Source organism: Erythrolamprus reginae, chromosome 8 (assembly GCF_031021105.1).
Source record: "Erythrolamprus reginae isolate rEryReg1 chromosome 8, rEryReg1.hap1, whole genome shotgun sequence".
Taxonomy (NCBI): Eukaryota; Metazoa; Chordata; class Lepidosauria; order Squamata; family Dipsadidae; genus Erythrolamprus; species Erythrolamprus reginae.
This window is the reverse complement of record NC_091957.1, coordinates 33605229-33631872: the sequence shown is the minus strand read 5'-3', so window position 1 is coordinate 33631872 and position 26644 is coordinate 33605229. Positions and strand designations below refer to the sequence as shown.

The 26644-nt window shown below is 41.0% G+C and overlaps 1 protein-coding gene across 1 annotated transcript; it reads left to right on the top strand.

The window, feature by feature from the left end:
• Positions 1 to 18: 18 nt before the first annotated feature.
• On the top strand, positions 19 to 26643 carry LOC139171404 (phosphoglycerate kinase). Its single transcript, XM_070759625.1, has 11 exons — positions 19 to 349; positions 3309 to 3359; positions 5731 to 5886; positions 5969 to 6113; positions 11743 to 11846; positions 13449 to 13568; positions 18395 to 18509; positions 21086 to 21265; positions 21360 to 21537; positions 21865 to 21963; positions 26204 to 26643. Exons 1-11 carry the CDS (start codon positions 285 to 287, stop codon positions 26242 to 26244), a joined length of 1254 nt encoding a protein of 417 aa, XP_070615726.1. The 5' UTR covers positions 19 to 284; the 3' UTR covers positions 26245 to 26643.
• Position 26644: the final 1 nt, after the last annotated feature.

The window sequence follows — 26644 nt, the reverse complement described above, 5'->3', positions numbered from 1 at the left end:
GCGCGAGGCGGGTGGGAGGGGAAACGGAGCTTTCCGGCCAGACCAAACGCGACTTTCCGAATCGGCCAAGCAGCCCCTTTGCCCAAGATTGGCAGTCCGGCTCGGCTAATCGGCGCGAAACCCGGGAGGCGGGTCAGCCTATCCAGAGGAGGCAGAGGCGGGGCGGGGCCTCCCCGACCTTGCCAAAGAGCCCCGCCGCCTCCGGCGCTCTTTCTCTGCCTCGCTCGCTCCCTTGCTTGCTGCTGCTCAGCCGGAGGTCCGTCGCTTTGCCGGAGGTCGCCAAGATGTCGCTCTCCCACAAGCTCACCCTCGATAAAGTCGACGTGAAGGGCAAGCGCGTCGTCATGAGGTGACGCTCGAGTGGGGGGGGGGGAGGAAGGGGATTTCGGGGGGGGGGGGCGAGACCCGCGTGGGCTGCGCTGAGCCCGGAGGCGCTGCTCCCCTTCGCTGCGAGGGCCGCCGAGCCCCTTTGAGGTCGCCGCAAAGAGCCCCCCCACCTCAGTCGGAGAAAGGGGCTCTTTGCCAATCCAAGCGTGGAAAAGAACTTTGAGGCCCTCCAACCTTGGCCCCTTTAAGACTTGTGGACTTCAACTCCCAGAATTCCCCAGCTAGCAAAGCTGACTGATGGATTCTGGGTATTGAAGTCCACAAGTCCTTAAAGGGGCCAAGATTGGAGACCCTGATTTAGATGACCCTTCTGGCCTCTTCTAACTGATATTCATGGCTGGCTGAGGGATTCTGGGAATTGAAGTCCACGAGTCTGAAAGGGGCCAACGTTGTCGAGACCCCTGCGAGAAAACCATACAGCCCTTTCATGCAATCCGGCGGATTTAAAGGGCAAGAGCTTTGCAACCAGCGCCTCCCAAATAAAAGAGGGAAGTGTATAGTGTACATAGGGCGTAGGGACCTTCCCTCATCAATAAGCCCGCATAAGGGCGGTAAAAGAAAGAACCAGAAATGCCAAGATGGGGGCAGGTGAGGGTGGCTTGGCTGGGGAGAAAGGCCCCTGTTTTTTATATATACTGTTTTTTATGAGATTATTAATTTAAATTGGAACTGGATGGGTGGGCATTGGATTTGGTATTGTGTACTGTACTGTTTTTTATTATTGTTGTGAGCCGCCCCGAGTTTGCGGAGAGGGGCGGCATATAAATCCAATAAACCTAACCTAAACCTAACCCTTCCTTTAGGGCTAGAATGACCTGCAAAAATCTCTGTGCTAGAACTGGGGAGGGTCTGTGCAAATGGGGAAGGGGAATCATCTCTTGTCTGAGACTTTAATTCAGAGAGAGATTGATATATCGATTATCTGGTTTGGACAAAACTCAGCAGCCCTTTTTTGTGGGGCTGTTGATAAAAATAGGATCACCAAGGTCGGATAACGGATTGTGGCACAAGAAGATAATGATCCATCTGCCATTGAAAATTAAGGGTCTCGTTAGCAAAATAAGACTCAGATGAAGAACTAACTAACTGCTTAAAAATTGCGCCTGAAAAGGAAACCAACAACTGCAGTTTTGTGTGGAATGGAGATGGTCTTTTAAATAGTTTTTAAGACTAAGACCTTAAAATAAATGAAATGTTCTCAAGGTCATTGAGGACTAGTTTAGGATTTTGCATTACAGTATACCATTATTCTCTTGAAGCCATTTCCCTACTCATGATGTTTTGACTCCTAGGTAAAGAAAGAAAAGCTCTTTGGATTTACATCCACCTCAGTATTTTTCCTCGCCTTAAGGGCTGGATGTTTTTCCTGTTGCTTGCTACACATATAAAATGGATGTGCTGCCAGATTTTGCAGTATCACTGACAACATCTCTCAGTATGGAACAGACAAGCGCTGTCTGCTATGAGTTGCAGTTTAACCACATCCGAGCAACAACCCCTTCTAATGCGTTGCTGAAACTGGGTTGGAGATTTGTCATACAAACTGCAAACTTCATTCTGGAACCTGCTTTGATTTGCCCTCAGTACAGATCATAAATTAACCTCCTATGACTCATGAGAATCTGATTCACAAAGCTCTGGGTTTCATATTTCACATTTCTGATCCTGTGGAGTACTGGAGTCTTGATTCAGATGTCAAAGGTCAACACCTCTTCATTTAGCACCTTCTCCATCTCACTTACACCTACATTTATAGTTTAAATTACTATCCAATTAATATTTAAGTTTATTGTGAATTATTGGCTTTTTTTTACATGTTTCAGTTGTCTCACCAAATAATTATTTTTGTTTCATTTACTGTTTCCAATTTTTATTTAACTATTATATTACGTAAGTAATGCTTACATGCTAGTTAATTAAGTGAAACTAAGGTATGATATGCTGCTTCACTTGACTCTTTGAAAATATGGGGATTGTTATTTTGAGATCAAACATCCAGAGCCAAGACATCTCTGGTAATTGCTTTTTTTAAAATTGCTCAAGACACAATTCAACTTTACAACCTGTGTCTTTGTGCTTATACTGTTCAACATAATTTCCTGTTGCTTCCACTTTGAGACAAAAAGCATGGCTTTGTAAAAACTGACTCTGAGGCTCCTTCAAGCTTTGTAGAGCAGGAGTTCTAGCTGAGACTGAAGTAATTAATGGCCTTTAAAAGCTGGCCAGTAGGTTTGATCCACATATTTGCCCTTTGCTTTATGTATCTATTTGCCCTCTGCTTTATGCATCAAAAGACTGGTGATGTGGACATATGGGGGAGGTACAACAAATAGAAAATTTAAACAGCCAAGAAAATTAGAGTTTGCAACAGAAATGCAATTATAATGGTACATTAAACTTTGACCATAACAATTTACCTGAAGTCCAAAACCTATCCTTTAATCTATCCACGTTTACTCTAATTAAACTAATAAACTAATTAAGAAAACTGTCAGAGTAACTGTCTATAGAGATTCTCAGTCATTCAGGTCGTGTTTGTCCCAAAGGTACTTTTTCAAGAGGCAACTGGACTTTATTACTTCTCTTCTCTGAAGAGTTGAAGAAGCTTCTTGGATGAGAAGAGAAGCATCTTCCAAGATAAACCGGAAAGTCCAGTTGCCTCTTGAAAAAGCGCCTTTGGGACAAACACGACCTGAATGATTGAGAATCTCCATAGACAGTTACTCTACTGATAGTTTTCTTAATTAGTTTATAAGGTATCTAGGAATGGCACTGTTAACATGATGCAATATGTGGTCATTTTGTATCCAGATATAATCTGATGTAGGCGCCTCTTTAAAAAATCTTATAGGATTTTATTATTGCCAATGCAATGCTTCAATCTGCTTATAACAGTAACATTTTATCTTATTCTTTTTAAGGGTTGATTTCAATGTACCAATGAAGGATAACAAAATAACCAATAATCAAAGGTAAGTGGTTATTATTATTATTTTAATTCCTAAGAGTTCTGGGTAATTCTGTTTATTCCAATGGATTGCAGGTCAATATAAGACCATAGAGGGTTTTTTAAATTTTAGTTTTAAGATGAGTTTCAAGAAGAGACTGGACTGCTATCTGTCAACAGTGGTTTAGGGTCTCCTTGAGGGCATTGGACTAGTTGACCTATAAGGTCCCGTCCAACTCTGCTAATCTGTTAAAAAGTTCTATCAGTATTGTCTCCAAATCAGGCTTTTAAATATTTTGCTGGTTCTTTTGTTCTGTCAAGTTTGTCAGACTTGACAACAATTGATCTGGCTTCATATGAGACTTCTTGTTTCTGGCTAACTTTTAAGCATAAAGATGCATTCTGATCCATCAATTTTTTAAAAAATCATCATTAAGAAGAAGTCCCTTTCCTTTTAATATTAGGTATGCTGCGTTGTGCATTTTTCTGTTAGGCTGACAAAAGAAGACGAGGCAAGGTGGCTCCAAATATGCACCCAGAATTTCTCTGAGAGAGAGCATCTTTCTTTTAGCTTAAAGAATTGAATCCTGCCTGTGCTGCAGGATCCAAATATAGGGTGGTTAAATAAAGTTTGAGAGGAAATCTTTATTTATTGAGAGTTACCTTTTTAAGCAATAGTTTGAAAATGTCTTTTTGTAGAGTTACAGTCACAAGAATAAATGCATAGTGAACTTGCACTTGGTTTACGTGTGGCTGAAACTTCTGAATTAGATAGTACTGATCAAAGTCCTTCCAGTAGTTCAAGATGTACTAATTAGCAGGCAGAGGAAGATTTAGTAGATAGGATTTGATGGCAAGAGACCATGTGATGGTATAATGCAATGAACCTTTTTTTCCTCAGGTGCCAAAAGAACATGCACATGCCCTATTGCGCATGCATGAGTGCCCTCACCCATAATTTAATGCCTGGGGAGGGCGAAAAAAGGCGTTCCCTGCCCCTCCTGGAGGCCGGAAATGGCCTGTTTCCCAACTTCTGGTGGGCCCAGTAGGCTCATGTTTCACCCTCTCCAGGCTCCAAAGGCTTCCCTGGAGCTGGGGGAAGCTAAAAACTCCCCCCCCCCCCCCGAGGCTCTCTGGAAGCCAAAAATTCCCTCCTGGGGCCTCTGTGCAAACCAAAAATTAGCTGGCCGGCACAACAAGCATGTTGGAGCTGAGCTAGGGCAACAATTTGCGTGCCAGCAGATATGGCCCCCTGTGGCACCTGTGCCATAGGTTTGCCATCACTAGTATAATGTATAGCATAAATTGGTGGGCCTTAGATATTTTGGTTTATACTGGTAATCCTCGACATACAACCATTCATTTAGTGACCTTTCAAAGTTACAAAATGGCACTCAAAAAAGTGACCTGGCCGTTTTTCACACAACAACCATTGCATTATCCCTATGATCACGTGATCAGAAAATCGGATTCTTAGCAGCTGGCTTGTATTGGTGACGCTTGCTGTGTCCTGGGGTCACATGATCACCTTTTGTGACCTGATGTGCGAAGTCAGTGAGGAAGCCAGACTCATTTAACCACCGTGTTACTAACTTAGCAACTGCAGTGATTCACAATAACAGTGGCAAGGAAGTTGTAAAAGTCACTTAACTGTCTTGCTTAGCAGTGAAAATTTGGGCTCAATTGTGGTTGTAAATTGAGAATTGCCTGTAATTCGGTTACAAACAGGCGGGCATGCTGGCTGTTGTTTATGGAACTACAGTCCTAAGTGTTTGTAAGCTTCATTATCTATTCATGATCCACAGCATTAGCACATAGACCTATATGTCACTTCAGAGTGCTTTCCACTCCTCTCTAAACGGTTTACATAGTCAGCCTATTGTCCCCAACAATCTGGTCCGCATTTTACCAACCTTGGAAGTATGGAAGGCTGAATCAACCTTGATCCTGGTGAGATTTGAACTGTAGACAGTCAGCAGAAGTAGCCTGCAGTACTGCACACTGCGCCACATGGCTTAGACTGTTATATTGCAGGCAGGGCCGATACATATTAAATACACTTCTAAAAAAAATAAATAAATAAAGGAAACACTCAAAGAACACATCTTAGATCTGATGAATGAAATATTCTCATTGAATACTTTGTTCTGTACTAAGTTGAATGTGTTGACAACATGTGAAATTTATTGTCATTCAGTGTTGCTTCCTAAGTGGACAGTTTGATTTCACAGAAGTTTGATTTACTTGGAGTTATATTGTGTTATGTTTTCCCTTTATTTTTTGAGCAGTATATTTACCTGCACAGGAGATGTAGGTAAAGGTATAGGAAGCGCTTCATAGATGCTTCCAATGAAGATTGTAAATTAAACTTTCCCGTTTTTCTTCTGAATTCATAGAATCAAGGCAGCAGTCCCAAGCATCAAGCATTGTCTGGATAATGGCGCCAAATCTGTAGTATTGATGAGTCATCTGGGCCGGCCCGACGGAGTTCCAATGCCTAATAAATTCTCTTTGGAGCCAGTAGCAGCTGAACTCAAATCACTGCTTGGCAGGTAAGATATCAAGGCTGTAATAGAAATGCTATAAAATATTTTCAGCTTCAAAAACTGAGTCTAAATCTTGGATCACCTCTAGAGACGTCGTATTCCTGAAGGACTGTGTGGGTTCCGAGGTAGAGTCAGCTTGTGCCAATCCTGCAGTTGGCTCCGTTATTCTCTTGGAAAACCTCCGCTTCCATGTAGAAGAAGAAGGAAAAGGGAAGGATCCTTCAGGCAATAAGGTGAGATTGACAGCTGCAAGTGTCATATTGTGTGCCTCTCAAGGAAGTTAGAAAGGTAATTCAGCCATGTTTGATAATTTGTTAATACTTCATTCTTCCTGTTAATGTAACAGGGAGGGTAACTAGTTTCTCTGCGGCACAATTCTAAGTCAGCTTTCTCATTCAGTTGTGTTCTCCTTTGGACTTTGGGAAGGGTGAGAGGAGAGGGTCGGTACAGATTTCCCTTTATAGACTTGTTTTGTGCAGAATTATAGAGTTCTGTTTCCACATGGCAGTGACACAAAAAAACCTCACATTCCTGGGTAAGGACCATGGGGTAAGCATGCACTATGGGACAGCCCAGTTTGAAAACACCAATACACTTTCTTTACCAGAAAGGAAGCTAGCCATGGCTGCTGTTTGGCATTGCAACTTAAGGGTAAATAGAGCTCTTCAAACAGTGCATCCTCGCATCTACAGCACTTATTTTTAAGGTGGAAACATTAGGGCCAGTATGAAGTGTGTTGGTTCATTCATTTACTGCTGGCTCTTTCCTTGTTCCTTTACCAGTGGGAGAAAACCAAGCAGTCAGGTCCCCATCTTCTATCCCACCTGAAGCCTGATGTGATGGGAAAAGATTGCCTTGTCAGACCTCTTAGTTCTTATCCTTTCTAGTAATGGATACTAAAAATCGTGCATAGAGTTAACATAATCTGGCTTGGGGGTCCAGGAGGAGAACCTTCTCTGCTGTTCCTCTTGCCCTCTGGAACATCATCCCCCACCCCCAATGTGAAGTTGACCAGAACCTTCCTGTCTTTACGTAAGGCCCTAAAGATCTGTAGCCTCTGTGGGGGAACAGTGCAATGGAGGTGTTGTTTGAGTAATAACAGATCCCACCCTTCTCCCCCACGCTCTGCGCCCTCCTCCCCCAATCTGTCCTTAGTTTTAAGGTTTGATTTTAACATTGTATGTTTTAACTGTATATGTAACTGTAAGCCTGCCTGAGTTACCATATGATAAGAGGGGCAGCCAATAAATTTTACAAATTAAATAAATTTATTTGGATGAAATTATAGTATAGTGGATTTAAAATAGATAGAATTTGGATTAAAACAAAGAAAGGAGTCTAAATTAAAAGTAACCATGCAAGAAAAATTTGACAAAATGCTCTATTCTCTGATGAAGTTTTGTTTGCTTAGAGAAACCTTTGACTGGGATCTACATATTTTTCAGACAGCCATCTGGTGTCCATGCTATCTTGCACCGCTGACATTTTCTTGAAGGTCACTGAGAGAACTTGGTTCCAGTCAGTTTCTTTTCTTAGCATCTCTGACCCCATTAAGCCTCAGGTTCCCCTCAGTCTTGTACTATTTTGAGTTTAAAATACTGTTATACAGTATGATGCCCTTTCACAGGTTGGTAGAGACTAAACTTGTGCAAATGAACTCCTGAAGGCCACCTTAATTCCCACTTGAACTTCTTCCTGTATACTGTTGCTTGTTCTTTCATATGAAGTGGTTCTTTCACCTTATGTTTGATCCTTTGCTGCCGTCTTTTCTCCTTCAGTTCTGGTTTGAAAACTCTGTTAGGCATCAGCTTCAGAGGTCATGTTGCCTCTAAAGTACCATGCACACCGATGAGCCTGAGTAATGACCCTTCAGTGGACCAAAAACGCGCCTTGTCACAACACGCTATGAGTCCGCGAGTTCCTGGCCAAACACCAGGTGCCAACGCTGCCCCACCCACCCCTTAGAGTCCCGATGTAGCCCCAGCAGACTTCTTTTTGTTCCATCGGATTAACGCAGCCCTGAAAGGAACCCTGTGGCTAGGTGTGTTTTTTGTCCGTAGAAGAAATCCAATAAGCCATGACGAAGACCTTTAGAGAGGTCCCCAAAGACACCTTTCAGGGTGCGTACCAGTCATGGCAGAGTCGCTGAAAAACATGTGTAAATGCCCAAGGACAGTACTTTGAAGAATTTTAAGTGTTTGTGTAATTTGTTCAATAAATTACTTTAAAAAATTGCATTACTTTTGGAACGCACCCTGTATAAGAGACTAGACCAGTGATGGCGAACCTTTTTCTCCTTGGGTGCCGAAAGCACGTGTGTGTGTGTGTGCTATCGCGTATGCGCAAGCGCCCACACCCATAATTCAATGCCTGGGGACGGTGAAAATAGCCTTCCGGAAGCCCTCTGGAGGTCTTAAGCAACCCATTTCTTTACCTCTGGTGGGCCTTGTAGGCCTGTTTTTCGCCCTCCCAAGCTTCCAGATGCTTCTCTGGTGCCTAGGGAGGGCAAATATGCCCTCCCTCATCCTCCCCGGAGACTCTTCGGAAGCAAAAAATGCCCTCCTAGAGCCTCTAGGTGAGCTGAAAATCAGCTGGCCAGCACGCATATGCACATTGGAGCTGAGCTAGGGTAACTGCTTGCATGCTGGCAAATATGGCTCCACGTGCCACCTGTGGCACCCATGCCATAGGTTCGCCATCACTGATCTAGACTCTTCTTAAAAACTTCCAGGGATGGAGCACCTACAACTTCTGAAGCCAGGTTCTACTGGTTAATTGTCCTCAATGTTAGGAAGTTTCTCCTTAATTACAGGTTGCCTCTTTCCTTGATTTGTTTTCATTCATTGGTTCTTGTCCTGTGTTATGGTGCTTTGGAGAATAATTTGACCCCCCCTCTTCTTTGTGATAGCCCCTCAAGTACTGGGTGGAATACTGCTATTATGTGTTCTGTCGAGCTCTCTGGTAGAATCCTCCCAAAAATGCACAGATACCATTTCAGACACACACACGTTTGAAAATTCAAAACAAAGTTCTTTATAATGAAAATTCACTTAAACCAAGCCCTCTTTTGGTATAGCAAAGAGCACTTGTCTCCAAACTAACTGGTTATTTGTACAAGTCCCTTATCAGTTCTGTGATACTTAGCTTGCAGCTGTGAGGCAATTCACAGTCCTTCTTTTTTCACAAAGTGAAACACACTTTGCCCTGGTTTAGTTTCAAAACGGGGAAAAATCAGCACACAAAAGGTCAAAGTCAGTAAAGCAGTCACGAAACACGATCAGATAATCCTCCACAATGGCCAAACCCACAGGCTGCTCTTTATAGCAGCCTCACTAATTACCACAGCCCCACCCAACCACAGGTGGCCTTATTTTCTTTAATAATAATTTCTCAGTTGTTGTTGTCTATGCATCGCTCTCCACATGTGTGGCTGTATCATTAACTCTTGTTCTGAATCCAAGGAGGAGCTAGATAATTGATCTCCTTCTGAGCTGTCTGCCACACTCCTCCTCCCTGTCACTCATGTCTTCTTGGTCAGAGGAGCCTTCATCAGCAGATTCCACGGGGGGGGGGGGCAAAACAGGCCTGCAGCATGTGGATGTCTCCCCCACATCCACAGTCCTTGGGGCAGGAGCTGGGCCAGAGCTAACCACAACATTATGTCACCCCTAATTCTTGTTTTCTTTAGACTAGCCAAACCCAAATCCTACAGCCATTCTTCATATGTCTGTCTCTAGGCCTTTGATCATCTTAGTTGCTCTTCTCTGAACTTTTTCCATAGTCTCTCAACAACTTTTTTGTAGTGTAGTGACCAAAATTGGTTGCAGTATTCCAAGTGTGGTCTTACTAGGGTTTTGTAAATCTTGATTCTAATGCCTCAGTTTATACAATCCAGGATTTAGGAGAAGGGAGCACCTCAAGTGTTTCTTTAATCTTTTTTGTTTTGATCAGGGGCATGATGGGTGGCTAGGTCAAAAAGCCCAAAGTGAATATGTAATATACAGTGATCCCTCGAGTATCGCGAGGGTTACGTTCCAAGACCCCTCGCGATAATCGATTTTTCGCGATGTAGTGGCGCGGAAGTAAAAACACCATTTTTGGCTGCCCCCGCCCCTCAGCGCCTCCGGCGCCCTCGCTGCTACCGCCCGCCCGCCTGATCCACCATGTTCCCCGTAGGCACCCGCCGTTCGCCCGGCCGCTCGCTCACTTTTATTTCAGAGGTGGGTAGCAAGAGGGACGCTCCCGGCTGTCGGATAACCCGAGCTTGCGCGCGGCGCTGTCGGGGGAGGAAGGTGAAGGCACTGATGCCGGGAAGACCGAAACGGGGGAGAGAGAGACAGCCTGGCTTAGCCGGAGTTCTCCTTCTCCCGCCGCCTCCCCGTGAGGCAACTTGAGGGGCTCCGCACCCGAAAAGGGAGGGAGACAGGCACCCGAAAAGGGAGGGAGACAGGCGTCTGTCTGGTTGTCTGCTACTCCTTGAATGAGGGGCGTGCGGTTCCCTAGAGCAGGGGAAGGAAGAATGGGAAGGGGGCAGCGAAGAACTGATCCGAAGTTGGGCTTTAATAATGTCTTCTGCTTTCTCTTTAAACTAGAAGAAGGGGGCGTCTCGGCCGTTCGGCTCGAAGGGGGTGGGAGAAAGAAGAGGGGAGCCGCCTCGGGGAAACGGGGGTGTCGCTGGCAGGGAAAGAGTTGTGCCTCCTCCTCTCAGAGGAGGGTCGTTCCGTGCAGAAGAGATTTTAAGGGGGTGGCAGCTGAAAGCGCGCCCACCTCTCTCTCTCTCTCTCCACGCTTTCCTCAGGGAGCCCCCTCAGGCATCCCCAGGCGAGTGCCAGAGGGACCGAGCCTGGGGAGCCGCATTGCTGCTTCGTGTTGCCTGGCTGGGAGGGGACGGCGGTGGGAGTAGTAGTAGTAGCGGAGGTGGAGGCGGCTCCCCGCAGCGCCTCGGCTGCGCTGGCCTCTCCGCTGAGCGGCCTAAGCGGGCCGGGTTTCTTGGGCCCTCTGGGTTGATGGGAGGCTTCCCGGGCGCCTCGGCTTCGGAGCCACCCGGGTGTTCCGGCGCCTCCGTGCGTGCGCGGTTTAGGAAATGGCGCGCCGGAGGCTTCCCTCTTTTGCAGCCTCACGTTTAAAACTGAGGCAATTTCCCTCAACAAAACGCTTGTGCAATTCTGCCCCCGCTGATGAAGAATGTCAGCTCGCTCGCCGCTCGCCCGCCCTTCGCCCGGCCGCTCGCTCGCCGCTCGAGAGCAAGAGGGGGAGAGATAGAGAAAGAGAGAGAAGGAAAGAAAGAGATGAGAGAGGGAGGAAGAGAGTGTGAGAGAAGAAGAAGCAAGATAGAGAAAGAAAGATGAGAAAGGAAGGAAGAGAGTGACGTCATCGGGTGGGAAAAAATAGCAAAAAAACCCGTGGAGTATTTTTTAATTAATATTTTCTGAAAAATCGCGATATAGCGTTTCGCGAAGATCGAGATCGCGAAGATCGAGGGATCACTGTACCTGCTATCAATAATCCCTCTAACGCTAGAAAATGGCGTGCGGCAATTGGAAACTGCTGTGCACTGTTCTCTAGTCATGTCACAAGGCCTCTGATATTACAAAATGGCGTGCAGCAGTTGGAAACTGCCGCACACTATTCTCTTGTTACATGCACAGCTGCGCAGCCATGCAGCTTAGAGGGAACATTACCTGCTATGTACTTTTTCTCTCATCATCCTTTTCCTGGTGAAAGTTTCCCCTTTGCCACTCTGCGTAGCAGTGTTCTATTTCGGGACCTTTTTGGAAACCTTGATGCTGTGGTAAAGGGGGGGTAGGGGTGGGGCTTGAGGAATGAATATCAATTAACTTGTTCTTTTTTATTTTCTTCCAGATCAAGGCTGATTCTGCAAAAGTAGAAGCTTTCAGAGCATCACTTTCTAAATTAGGAGATGTTTACATTAATGATGCTTTTGGAACCGCACATAGAGCTCACAGGTGAGCCGTTGTTGTCACACTGGTTCCTGAATTAAAGTTTCTTTGTGGTATTAACCATTCTTCTAGGACAGCGGTGTCAATCTGGCAGGCCAGATGTGTCAGGCCAAGCACACCCCAGCTCCACAAGTGGGAAAAACGTTATGTGACTTCAATGTGAGGCAGCGAGTTTGACAAACCTCAATATGCTGGGAAGACTCTTTCTATAATACTTACTATAATAAACTCTATTTATAATGCTTTACATTTGAGAAAATATATGTCAACCATCCCATTTGGTTCATACAGTAAATAAAGTAATGACATTTCTTTTATCAACAAGTATAATTTACTAGACCTGGGGATGGCAAAGTTGGCTATTCTATGACTTGTGGAATTCAACTCTCAGAATTCCTGAGCCAGTCATGCTCTCAGGAATTCTGGGAGTTGAAGTCCACATGCCATAGAAGAGCCAACTTTGCCTACCCCTATGCTAGACCAACATGGCTACAGAAATAACAATGCCAATTTTCATATTTTCTCATTCAAATAGCATGATTAACTTTCCCTTGGCTTCTCACCATTATTAATTACTGTCCAATGAACTGCATTCATTTTGCTTGGAAAACGGACTCTTCGTTTCACAAACATTCCCAGCAAGTGACCTTGGGAGGCTTGCATTATCCCAGGCTGAGAGCTGGTGTCCTTTGCCTTCGTGTGCTCATCATGATCTGCCTGCCTTCTAACCCCTTCCCTCGCACTGTTGCTGTTGTCAGGCTGTGAGTGGGGATTGTGAAGCCAGCTGACTTGCAGCCATGACAATATAATTTAATCTTTTCAAACCTTTTGATTCACAGAGAGTATCTGTTAGGTTGAGTTTTCTTTAAAGGTCATTCTTCGTCAAGTGGACCAATTTTCAGAATCTTCCGTACTTGACCATCTTCAATTTCAATGAAACTTTGCACATATTTATTTATTTATTTATTTATTGGATTTGTATGCCGTCCCTCTCTGACTGACGTGAGGTATGCAAATTTTTAGGTCTATAAGGAATATATGTGCAAAGGTTTCATTGAAATTGAAGGTTGTCAAGTGGGGACACCTGGTCCACTTGACAAAGAATGACCCTTCATTGTATTAGCAATGGTTCAGCTCAGTAAAAACATTGCTGTAAGTGATATGCTGCTCTTGATATTAAAAAAGCTACTAGAAGAATTTTAGTAAGGTACTAGGAGTACCTAACTGTCTAGCATACATATTGTAAATGTTATCTTTGTGAAACAATATTTTTAGTATAATTTTTTTATTTGTGGAGGATTTTTTTAAAAAAAATTAAAACAATTTTTAGAAAATTAAAAAAAATATTTAACAAAAAGGATTCTTGAAAGTCTATTTTCTTGTATTTTAATTACATTTTAATCCATGCAAAATCTGCAAATCAAAAATATCATTATGTCTTTGGGTGGTTTTGCTGATATTTTAACTGAATACTTTCCCACTTGTTGGACTTGAATAGATTTGATTCAATTGAATGACCTTTGTAGAATCAAACAAATGGACACAGGTATCTGTATTGCAAGTTATTGATTCCCCCCCCCCCCCCCCCCCCCCCTGCTTTTGCAACAGTTCCATGGTTGGAGTCAATCTGTCTCAAAAAGCTGCTGGCTTTCTAATGAAGAAAGAGCTGGATTATTTTGCTAAAGCTCTAGAGAATCCAGAGCATCCCTTTTTGGCAATCCTTGGAGGGTAAGAACAAAATTGTGTTTTTTTGTTTTTTAGCAGTTTGTTTTCCTTCCCTTAAACTTAGAAAAAAAACCCTCTAATTATTTGTTTGTTGGGATTTATGATGTGGCCAAATATTTGTAATTAATATTTATGCCCGTGTTATCTTTTGGTGACTTCCCCCCCCCCCCCAAAAAAAATCTTGCCCCAGGCTTAGTATATGCTATTATAAGTTGGATCAATTAAAATAGTCCTATATATATTTGGCCTTACAAGCAGAGTTAGCGCATAGTCTGCCTGTTCAGCAGTTGTGTGTGTAAATTGAAACTTTTGCCATTATGCCAGGATGGTACTGTAACTGGACACACAATTCCCTACAGCGTTCAAGGGAAATATGTTGGGCTTTTTTTTTACAAGGGAATGTATCAAATAGCAGATTAATAGTTCTAATTCAAAGGAAATATGCTGAATTGCAGTATAAATTCAGATGGGGTTTTTCTTAGCTTATCAAAACATTTATTTAATTCTTTGTAGTAAATTTGGAATAAACATGACACAGAATCCAAACTTTAAAAACAGTCAGAAAACACTTTCATGGTCCTAAAGAACCAGAAATTCTTACTGGAATGTTCAATATTGAGCAATATTTTTTAGACCAAATAGTAATTCCTCATTTATTATATTACAGTAGCATTTTAGTGGTTTTATATCATAATCTGAATTCCATACACATGCAAGAATCTTCTGTACAGATAAATTCAGTTTTATTTGACGTTTCAGTAGATAAGAGAATATTAGACCAATGTTGCTAAGTAGAGCCAGATTTTGAAATTAGTTGCACAAAACTGAAAGGAAGGGAATGGAATTCAGTGGCAGAACGGAACACACTACAGCTACAAAGGGGGAGTCAGTCCAGTCCAGTCCAGCCCCTCTTCCAGCACCTGGCCTAGTATTTTCCACCTAGCTCCATTCCACAGCAAGGAGTTCTCTTAGGGGATGTGACCAGGACAATTTTTCATTTCAAAAATGATCGCTTGGAATCAAAAGAGTTTCTGATGTATAACTTCAACATGGAAGTTGATCTATCCCCAGAGCCCAGCTTTTCCTAGAAGTTTTCAAAGAGAAGTTTTCAACCAAGAGCAGAATCTGACTCAGCTTCCCTTAAGAGTTTGGCTCAAGGAACAGCTGAAGTGCAGGAACCATTTGGGCCTCCCTTCTCAAGACTGAGAAGTTCCACGGCTCATTATCTTTTCTCTCTCAGGCATCAGTTGAGCAATAGATGGAGAGACTCCACTGGATGGGCACATGGAGTCAACTTGCCCTAACAGGCTTCCCTAACAGAAATCACCGGTGCTCTTACTATTATTGCCCAAGAGCATTGGTGGCCATCTTAGTGCCATCTGGAAAGACTTTGTGCTGGTATTCTCTAGATCAGTGTTTCCCAACCTTGGCAACTTGAAGATATCTGGACTTCAACTCCCAGAATTCCCCACCCAGCGAATGCTGGCTGGGGAATTCTGGGAGTTGAAGTCCAGATATTTTCAAGTTGCCAAGGTTGGGAAACACTGCTCTAGATAAAGGGCATCCTGTACAATCAGTGTTGGTTTCTGAGCAAGCCGCCATTCTGTATATTTGGTCACTTGGATCTAGTTATCTGTACATCCTGTCCACCAACAGAGTCCATTGACATGTTCATCTTATCTGGCATCCCACAGTGTATAAAATAGCAACTGTGTAACTGACCCCAAAATATAGACCAGTTATAATTAACTGATTAAACTGAGTTGGAAGGAAACTTGTAGGTCCAACCCCTCACCCAAGCAGGAGATCCTACACCATTTTGGAACAGATGGTAGTCCAGTCTCTTCTTGAAGTCCTCCCGCGATGAAGCTCCCACAACTTCCGAAGGCAACTTCTGTTCCATTGGTTGATTGTTCTCACTGTCAGAAAATTGCTCCTTATTTCTAGGTTGAATTAAATAATAATACTAATAATACTAATAATAATTTATTAGATTTATATGCCGCCCCTCTCCGAAGACGCGGGGCGGCTCACAACAACAAAAAAACAGTACAAATCCAATAATTTAAACAGTTAAAAACCCTTAATATAAAAAACAATCATACATCTCATACAAATTTAATTAATTGGTAATAATAACTAAATTGACCCAGATTGTTGGGGGCAATATGCTGACTCTATAAACCGTTTAGAGAGTGCTGTAAATCATTGTGAAGTGGTATATAAATCTAAATGCTACTGCTATTGCTAAAGAAAATACAAGCCTGCATGTAGAGAATAAAATATAATAAAGAGGAGATTTTAAAAACTCACAGTAGTTAGAAATCAAAGGTACTATAGAGCATAGTATAGAGTCCTGTGGTTGTGCTTAAACCATTTGCCAACAGAGATATTAAGAATTTCTGATAGGAAACAACGTTATATTTTACTTTGGAAGAAAATAAATCCATAATTCTGGCTATCTGGACTAGATTTCCAGATTGGCTTTATTACAGGCAGTTTACTTATGAACAATGTTCCCTCTATTTTTTTTTCGGTGTGGGCAGAAAAGTATAATGTCTGAGCGGCACATTTTCATGCCTGAGCGTGGATCGGTTAGAAACATAAGGGGGCCACGTGACCTCAGGACACACAGCAAAGGTCATAAATATGAAATGGCAGCAAATTTTTTGATCCTGTGATAATTAGGCTGCTGCAAAGGTCCTAAGTGTGAAAAGGGTGCGTGAGTCACTTTTTCAGGGCCGTTGCGACTTTGGACGGTCAGTAAATGAACCATTGTAAGTCGAGGACAACCTGCTTTCCTGCCTAGATGTTTTCTGTGGAGCTTCAAAATGGACTCCTGATCTGCTGATCTGCTTCTAAAAGAGTGCACTGATCAGTCAGATAATCCTCGACTTCTGTTCTGACCCCAATGGAGGACAATGTTTCTATCTCCTGAGTAAGACGGTTATTAAGTTAGTTCTGCCTCACTTTACCACCTTTCTTGCCAGAGTCATTAAGTGAATTCCTGCAGTTGCTTGTCAGAAGATCCCAAAAGATGTTCACATAATCCAGGGATATTGCCACCATCATAACTAGGTTGTCAAGTGTCCGAAGTTTGATCCAATAACCCCTTTATTTTTCTAACAAAGGGAGAATAGAAAGAATAAAATGGAAAAGGGGGTTAAAAGGGGATACAAAAAAAGGGGAAAAAAGGGTTCCATTCAAAGTTCTGCTTAGATTAAAGAAATTGGAGTTTGAGAAGGATTGATTAAGTTTGGAGTATTGTTTTGTTTGCTCTTTTTTAACTTTAATTATTTTTCCTATTTAGATATATGAATTTAGGAATTGCTGATCTGTTTTAATAAAGTTAGAAGTATTGATTATAATAAGATATGTAGTAGGTGATACTGATTTGGATTAATGCATAAATGGGATTGCATTTAGAATTGTTGGGATTAATGATGTTAATGATTTTTAATGGAAAATTAGATGGTACACTGTATTGTTTGAATGTATGTTGATAGAGAAAAAATTAACACCCCCCCCCAAAAAAGTCCTTCCTTCCTCTTTCTTTCCATTCTTTTCATTCTTCCTTCTTCCTTGTTCCCTCCATTTTTCCTTCCTTCTTTCTTTCCTTCCTTTTTTGTTCCATTTCTCCTTCCTACCTTCCTTGTTCTCTCCATTTCTCCTTCCTTCCTCTCCACTTCTGTCTTTCCCTCCCTCTCTTTCCCTTTTATTTCTTTCTCTCCACTTTTCTCTCTCTCTCTTTTCCCTCTTTTCCTTCTCTCTCATTCTCTCCTTCCAGGTATCTCTCATTTCTGTGTCCTCTCCCTCTCTCTCCCCCATTTGTTTCTCTCTCCTCCCTTGTGTGTCCAAACACACTTGGCCCATAAAGAAATAAAGGAGGGATTGCTAGTTTGCTGTGAAGCTTAGAGGGAACATTGCTTGTGAGATCTACTTAGTCCAGATTTGGTCTTTGCAGCTGAAGAACCATGCACAGCTTCAGCTGCTAGTTACCAGAGTGAGATATTTGGGCAGGAGAGGGCAGCCTAGCACAGCTAAACAACTTTGGGAGAGGACATATTGGAGTCTTCCTTAAAAAAAAAAAAAGCCAACCTTTAATACATTTCTTCATCCAAAGAGCCACAGTATGAACCCATTTTGTAAAAGGGATTAGAACAATAGAGTTACGGTTTACCTACCTCAATACATTCTACAAGTATATACAAGTATAAATTATTTGTATTGATAATTCATAATACTGCATTTTGATTTTTTCAAACCAGAGTGGAGATCAGATATGTCAAATCAATTTAGAGCTTCAACCCTTTTGGCTTGAAAGAGAGCCAAGTGGAAACACATCTATGGATGTGTGTCTGTGCAATGCCTTTCTTTCTATTTTAAGCTTTGTTTATTTGTTTGTTTGTTTGTTTGGTTTGTATGCCGCCCCTCTCCGTAGACTTGGGGCGGTTAACAACAGTGATAAAAAAACAGCATATAACAATCCAATACTAAAACAACTAAAAAACCCTTATTATAAAACCAAACATACATACCAACATACCATGCATACATTGTAAAGGCCTGGGGGGAAAGAATATCTCAGTTCCCCCATGCCTGACGGCAAAGGTGGGTTTTAAGAAGATTACGAAAGCTTTATTTTACTATAATAAGTCAAAAGAGTAAATGAATTTACATATTTCTCCCATTAACAATAAAACATGAAATCATGATTTTCATACTGTTTCTTCAGTTTAATTAGCTGTTTTCTTTGTCAAACATTTTTATTTCAAATATTCCACAGAAACATTTAACAACTTGGATCTCTTTTTCTCCCTGCTCTTTAGAGCTAAGGTTCAGGATAAGATTCAGCTAATCAATAATATGCTGGATAAGGTCAATGAGATGATTATTGGTGGTGGAATGGCCTTCACTTTCCTCAAAGTACTCAACAATATGGAGGTACGGTATTTATTTAATTTCTACAGGTGCCCATCTCAAACAAGTGGCTCTGTGCTACAATGTTGTCTTTAATTGGAAAAAGTAAATATATAGGAACAATTCTTTGCATTAATCGGTGTTAAATATTTAGTAAATTGTTGACCATATGTTTAAACAAGAACATTTTCCCTGGTCTCCTTTTTTTCATAAAAGTTCATATTTGACTAATACTGCTTCTTTGACCAAGCTACTGTAACCCTTCTAATTTAGATCTGAACTTTTATAAGTCACGCTGAAAATAATTGTCTTCAGCATCTTACTTCCATCTGTTACCAACCAGTCACTTCATAGAAACATAGAAAACTGATGGCAGAAAATGTATTAAAATGATTTTTATTTTGAAATGACAACTTGACTGACTTTTGAAGAAAAACAAAATGTTGAAATCTTCATCAGTTGTATTGGATGCTGTGGGAGATAGAAGGACACTTCTTGACAGTTGAGATTTGCTGGTGGGACACAATGAGGATGGGGGGGGGGGTTGTTTTATTTTTTGCAGTCAACTGGTCTTAACATTCTCTGAAAGCCATTGGGGTTGTTTGAGGGTTTATCTGTGATTCAGGGTTACCTGAACCAAGTGTGGAAACTTGGAACAACCAAAAGGACTGCATTGTAAATTGGGGTAGGTGGTATCTTATCCTTCCTCTGTTGAGAGAGGGCTGCTCAGTATTAACTTCAATGGCCTCTTTGGCTCCTCTTTCAAACAAATGTTCCTCTCTATCCAAATGTAGACATGGCTATCTTCAAAAGAGTGACCCTTCTCTTTCAAATGCAGATGGACTGCTGAATCGTTCCCTGATGGGTTAAATCTCCCATGTTGTGCCATGTGCTTCTGAAGTGGTTGCTTTGTTTCACTAATGTACAGATCTTCACACATCTCACTGCATTGTACACTTTTTCAGATATTCCAGCAACATATGGGACAGTGTTGCTTTGTTTGTCACTCTCTTCCTTGTCTGTGGTAGAGGAGCTCAGGCTGGGTCCTTTTTTGGATTTGTTGAAGGCCCAGCTAGGATAGCAACAAGTTCTCGGGGATTCCTGGTTGTGTTTTCCCTCTTTACTGGCATAGGGTTCTGATCACTCCCAATTTCTGTTCTAATGGGTAGTGAGAATTAAAATACAAATACTGATCAGTGTATGTTGGTTTTGTGTAAACTTCAATATTAAGGCTTCTGTCTTTCTTAATATGTACAGCACAGTCCAAGAAAGCCAGACAGTTTTTCTTAACATCTTCCCAATGGTATCTGTCCACAGAGTGGATATGTTTGGTGAAGAATACCACTTCCTGTTTTAATCTTGACCCAAGAATCATCCACATACCTCTAGCAGTGAGTTGGTGAAATTCCTGGGAACAAGTTTAGTGCTTCAGTTTCTACCTCTTACATGTACAAATTTTCCACAGTGGATGGACATAGGTGACCCCATGGCACAACCGGGGTTTTTTTTGTAGAAACCCTCATTGTATTTAAAATAGGTAATGGTCAGGCAGAGGCCCAACATGGCACATATGTGATCTGGACAGATATTAATTTTTCTACCGCTTGTAGCAGGCATTTCTTCATTATGTGACAGCTTCAGTTGTTCAGAAAAGTGAGGTCACTCCATAAGAAACCATAGTTTCACCTGGATCCAATTTTAGTCTCCAAACCTTGTCCTGTGAATTGTTGATGTGATGGAGGGTGTTGCCAACCGAAGGAGCCAATAATTTAGATGTTTTGCAATGTTGTAGGTGATGAGTTGATGCTGCTGACAATTGGTGAGTGGATTTCCCTCTTTGTGAATTTGGGGGAGTCCATATATGCATGGAGTGGCTTTCCAAGGGTAAATGCAAAAATATTGTGGGTTGTCAGTTTCATTGTTGTTAAGTTTTGCAGGAAATTGGTGACCATTTCTTATGAAATATATAGGGAAAACTTTCCATTTCTCTCCACCACCACCACCCCATCTGTCAGAACCTACTAATTTGAACTGTCAATAAATGTCCTTCCATAGCATCTAGTACAACTGATGAAGCTTCCAGAATAGGTAGTGAAACATCTTGTTTTTCCAATTGCCTCCTCAAAATAAAAAAAACACTTGATACAACTATGACCTGGATAACTGAGAATCTTCATAGACATTTGATGGCAGAAAAAAATCCTAGTGATTCATCAAATCTGCATTTTGAGTTCAATTTTATTTTTTAAATTTTTGTTGTAGGACGGAGATGTTTATTCCAAGCATGTTTAAACTCAGTTACTGATGATTGACCCATCAGTTCCATTAGAAGTTTGTTCCAATCTTACACTACTCTCTGTGAAATAATACTTTCTAACATTGCTTTTGAACTTATTACAGTTTGAGGTTATGCACCAATATTATTTGTTTTTAGTTAAAATTGAAAATACTGCCTTCTAGATCATTAATGTATTTAAAGGTTTTGATCATAACCCCCCCTTTCCTTCATTCTTTACATATTTTCAAGGGTCTTAGTGATTTCATTGCAGCTGGCACCACTATTTATCTGCTACTGAACGTGTCATTTTTGTTTCTTCCAGATTGGCAACTCTTTGTTTGATGAAGAAGGATCAAAAATAGTCAAAGATCTGATGGCCAAAGCTGAGAAGAATGGTGTCCGGATCACTTTGCCTGTCGACTTTGTCACTGCAGACAAATTTGATGAGAATGCTAATACTGGGGTGGCTACATTGGCCTCTGGCATCCCTGCAGGCTGGATGGTGAGTGGAAGAAATCATTGCTAGGTGTTTTTTCTTCTTCTCTGCGCTTTCCGGAGTAAGGGCTGAATGGTCTCATTTGCTCCCTTCATTTTAGGGATTGGATTGTGGCCCTGAAAGCACCAAGCTCTTTGTCGAAGCTGTGGGCAGAGCCAAGCAAATTGTGTGGAACGGTCCAGTGGGTGTATTTGAGTGGGAGAAGTTTGCCAAAGGAACCAAAGCAGTGATGGATAAAGTAGTGGAAGTTACCAGCAAAGGCTGCATCACCATTATCGGTACAAATTTTTTTGTTGTTCTGCTGGGTACCAGTTTTTGATTATTGCATTTTTGATCGATTTGAACTATGTCTTTCACGGAGGGAACAGAGGGCATTTCCTTGCATTGGCAAATTCAATAATATCAATGCAATTTATCTCTGTTGCCCATATTTTGGGTTGTCCAACATATCCAACTGGCAAAGAATGTTTGGAATGGTACATGGAGAGAACCTCTGGCTGGAAGTGGGTGGCTCTGACTCTTCTTTTAAATGGTTTTATCAACAAACAACAAATTTTGATATCAGCCCAGTTGTATGTCCTTAAACAGTCCAAACTATTTTACAGGTGGAGGAGACACTGCTACCTGCTGTGCAAAATGGAACACAGAAGATAAAGTTAGCCACGTTAGTACAGGAGGTGGAGCCAGTCTGGAACTTCTAGAAGGTAATGGATTTCTTTTTTTTTTTCTTTTTAAATTACCCCTGATGAGAATTAATAGCTTGCTTTCAGCACTGCTTCTGCCATAGGATTTTTTGTTGTTCAGTTGAACCATGTCTTTAAAAAAAAAAAAATGTTTTTATTGATTATATAAATTAAAAAACAAGACAGAACATACATAACAAGAAAGGGGGTAAAAGGAAAGAAAACAACAAAAACAAAACATTAAATGGACATTTCCATAATGTAAATTATACATGGTACACATCATACAAGTAAAAAATATATATATTATGACTATAAGAGATTATTTTTATGATACATCGAGTTTGTTTCTAGTAACTTATCACTAAGTGCACTATATATGTATGGATATATATAGATATGGATTAATATAGTTTACATTTTCACTCTTTATTTCTTTCTGTTTAGGTCTCGTACAGTCTAGTTAAACTCCATAGATTTATGATGTTACCATCCGAAGCTTTTATAAGTACTACTAGTTTGTCAACTGTGTTGTTGACCCCTAGCTTGCAACTTTTAAGATTTAAATCAAGTTATTTCAAGCCTTTGAACCATGTCTTAGTCCCATGACCCCATGGACCATAGCACGACAGGCACCCTGTGCTCCACTATCGCTGGGAATTTGCCCAAATTCATGCTCATAGCAAAAATAACTCTAACTATCTTGTCTACTGCCGGCCCCTTCTCCTTTTTGCTTTTGGTTTTTCCCAATATCAGAGTCTTTTCCAACAAGTCCTCCCTTCTCGTTTGGTAGCCAAAGTATTTGAGCTTCAGCTTCACCATTTGTCCTTCCAAAGGGCAGTCAGGGTTGTCTTCCTTTAGAATTGACTGATTTGACCTCTTTGCAGCCCAAGGGAGTCTCCTCCACCACCACAGCTACCACACTTCCAAAGCATCAATTCTTTGGTTCTCACAGCCATACATAACTACTGGTATAACCATAACCAGACCTTTGTCACCAAGTTGATGTGTCTACTTTTTGATAGGCTGTTAGGTTTGCCATAGTTTCCCCTACAAGGAGCAAGCTTCTTAATTTCATGGCTCTAGTCACTGTCTGAAGTGAACTTGGAGCGCAAAGAAATAAAATCTGTCATTGCTGAAGCCTAACTGGTAAGGTTTTGAGCATGACCGTGCTAGTGTGTGGAATGAGAACAATTGTTTGGTAGTTTGAACATTTTTTGGCATTGCTCTTCTTTGGGATTAGAACGTAAACTGACCTTTTCCAGTCCTGTGGCCATTGTTTTCAAAATTTCCTGGCATGTTGAATCCAGCACTTTAATAGCATCATCTTTTAGGATTTTAAATAACTCAATTAAAATCTCAATAGCCACTTTACTTTTTTGCATTTCTTTTTTTTGGGGGGGATGGTTTTAATTTCTGCCTCCTATACAATGTTTCAAACATCCATTCAGGTACTCTGTCTATCGGGTTGAATCCCTTAAATCTATTAATCACCTTCTTTATATATTCATAAGGGATATGATTTAGGTCAAGCCTGAGCAGCCTAGTGCTGTTCCTACTTTCTTCAATTTAAGCCTGAATTTTGCAGTAAGAAGTTCATGATCAGAGTCACAGCCATTCATTTATGCGCCACTCACTCCAAACAGATTCTGAGCGGCTAACAATCTCCAGGCCTTGTTTTATTGACCATACAGAGCTCCTCTGTCTTTGGCTGCAAAGTCACCTTTTGGGTTGTTGCAAAAAAAAGGTTTGCTGTGATTGGTGTATTTTCTTGACCAAATTCTGTTAGCCTACACCCTGCTTCATTTTGTACTCCAAACGTGCCTGTAATTAAATTTGCCTTTTGACTTCCTACTTTAGCATTCCAATCCCTTATGATGAAAAGGACATCTTTTGTTGGTACTTGCTTTACAAGGTGTTGTAGGTCTTCATAGTATCAGTCAGTGTCAACCTCTTCATTAATAGTTGGATCACTGCAATGTTGAATGGTTTACCTTGGATTTGAAACTAAGACCACTCAGTTGTTTTGTGATTGTACCCCAGTACTGCTTTCCCTGCTCTTTTATTGGCAGTGAGAACTACTCCATTTCTTCTAGGGGTTCTTGGCCACATTAGTAGATACAAGGGCCACCTGAGTTAAATTCACCTATTCCCATCCACTTTAGTTCACTGATTCCCAAGAAGACAATGTTCAATCTTGCCATCTTATATTTGGCCACTTGTGTTAATTCGTAGATCTTACATTCCAGATTTTTACACATTTCTTTACGGCATCGGACTTTCCTTTTCCCACCAGACACATCCACAGCTGAGTGTCCTTTTGGTTTGGCCCAGTGGCTTCACTCTTTCTGGATCTACTTGTAATCTCCCAGTAGCATATTGATACCTTCTGCCCTGAGGGGCTCATATTCTGGCATCGTATCTTTTAGCTTTTGAAATTATCAATGGGGTTTTCCTGGATATTGTGTTAGCCTGACCTTTCCTTCTCCAGTGGGCCACATTTTATCAGAACTCTACTATCATACATCTGTTTTGGGTGGCCCTGCATGGCTTCTTTGAGCTGCGCAAGCCCCTTCGCCAAGACAAACCAGTGATCCATGAAGGGGCTGAAGGCTGCCAGAGCTCTTGTGGTCTAGACAGTTGATAGGAAGAACATATGTCCACAACAACTTTGTGCAGAAAATATTTTTTTATTTTCTTATAAGTGCTTAATTTAGGCATATATGCTTTGCCTAAGCAAGATGATAAAACTAGCTTCTTAAAAGTATACAGTTTTTGTGCAGTCACCGGGCCCGTTAATACAGCCCAGTCTAAAACATCTGAGCTTGGATTACTATTCACTATACTGCTGTGAAATTCTATCAATTAGTATTAATTAATTAATTAAAATAAGATACAATAAGTTGTGTATCATCTAAAACTACATTTTAAAGTGAAAATAATTTATAAGAAAAAGTATCTTTGTTGAACCTTAAACGTGAACAGAATTATTATGGAGTGAGTTTACATTGCTGTAGAGCATTTGCATCTGATGAATTGTATCCATGAAAATTTATGACAGAGTTAAATACTGTATATGACTTTTACGGTGCTACGGAATTCCTAGTTTGTTGGCAGACTAATGCGGTCACCTCTTGGGGGGGGGAAATTATAGTTGTATCTTTGTGGGATGCATTGTTCTGTGAGTGATTTTATTTCCTCTAGTAATTAAGCTGTTTCCCAATACATACACATTTTGTCTTTCTGTTGCTTTTACTTACTGTCTGAAAAATAAGCCAAACTTAAGTCTTCTGCAGCTATTATTACCAGAAATGTCATGCTGGACAGGCTCTTTGTCTCTGTTGCCTAGGAATTAACAATGAAGGGGAAAGAATGTGCACTTGTAGAGAGCGCCCATGAAAGTGAAATGTCCTTTTTAGTTTAGACTGTTAGCATTCAAAATGTAGGATTTCCTCAGTAGTTCTAAACATTGGTGGTGAAATATCCCCAGGATATAATGTAATACAATACAATAAATATATACATGAATATAAATATATTATATTACATTATGTTACATATTATATTATGTTATTATTATATTACATTATTATAAATTTTATTTAATGAAAAGTAAAGGTGTACATTACCTAAACTCTCTAAAATACATTATTAAAGAATATAAGAATTAGAGTATAATGGTTTAGAAATAGATTTCTCTTCATTTGTTATTTTAAAGTACATTTGCAAGTAATTTGTTCAATTTGGGTTACAAATTTCTGATTGATATCGCATCTGGTGGCCTGGATGAACTACTTCAGCGATAGGCAGTCTTTCCCTTGTTAAAAGCCACTTTCTCTGTGCGTTGTTACAAGGTACATATTAGACAGTGGGCAAGTCAAACCAAAAATAGATGACCACTGAAATGAATACACGGGCTGCTTCTGCGCTGCTCCACATGCATGGTTTTCCATGCAGGCGTTATCAATTGGAGCGGCTAATTCAAATTCTTGAGTTAATGTGTTTTCTAATCCTGGGTCATATAAGACATATGAATGAAAATCTATCATTGAAATGTACTTTTCATAGTTTTAGTTGTGCAGAAATCCTTGAAATTTTCTGCAATGGGCCCTATTCGTTCAGAATTTTAAACACTTCAGCAGGAGAAAGCAAAATCCTCTGGGAGGTAAAGGGTTGAGGGAGGACCTTTGACTCTGAGATGATGAAAGGAGCTGTGCTAAAGTTAATTACTCATGTTTGTATTTTTTTTAACCCTGTGCAGGTAAAGTTCTTCCAGGTGTCGATGCTCTGAGCAACGTGTAGAACGTGGGATAAAAAAATCACCTCTGACTGTTCCTCTGTGCCAGCATTTAAAGTAGATACTGCACCTCCTTATAACTGTTCAAGCAGCAGAGCACAGAGTGTACACTGGAAGCAAGCAGAATCAGGCTCTGTTCTGTAAAGATGACGGTTTACATGATGCTGATTTGTCCATTGTTATCTTATATGAATTACTGTATTGCTAAAACAGCTTCTGTTATTTGCACAGTGTACATATTCATATTTTAGCCTTTTAAAATAAGGTTCCCTGATGTCAGATTTTCAAAACCAGCTGTTTGCTTCTGTGATACTATAGCTGATTCACACAATTCACAAGCAAGCATAAAACATTTCAGGATATGAATATAAGCTTTCAAATAAATGTTTACGTGTGAGTAGAAAT

Bases quoted from the DNA above. Each gene is read 5' to 3' on its own strand.
- LOC139171404 (XM_070759625.1), top strand. From the start codon at position 285: ATGTCGCTCTCCCACAAGCTCACCCTCGATAAAGTCGACGTGAAGGGC. The intron at 350-3,308 runs GTGACGCTCGAG...ATTCTTTTTAAG, and splicing joins GGCAAGCGCGTCGTCATGAG to GGTTGATTTCAATGTACCAA. The intron at 6,114-11,742 runs GTGAGATTGACA...ATTTTCTTCCAG, and splicing joins AGGATCCTTCAGGCAATAAG to ATCAAGGCTGATTCTGCAAA.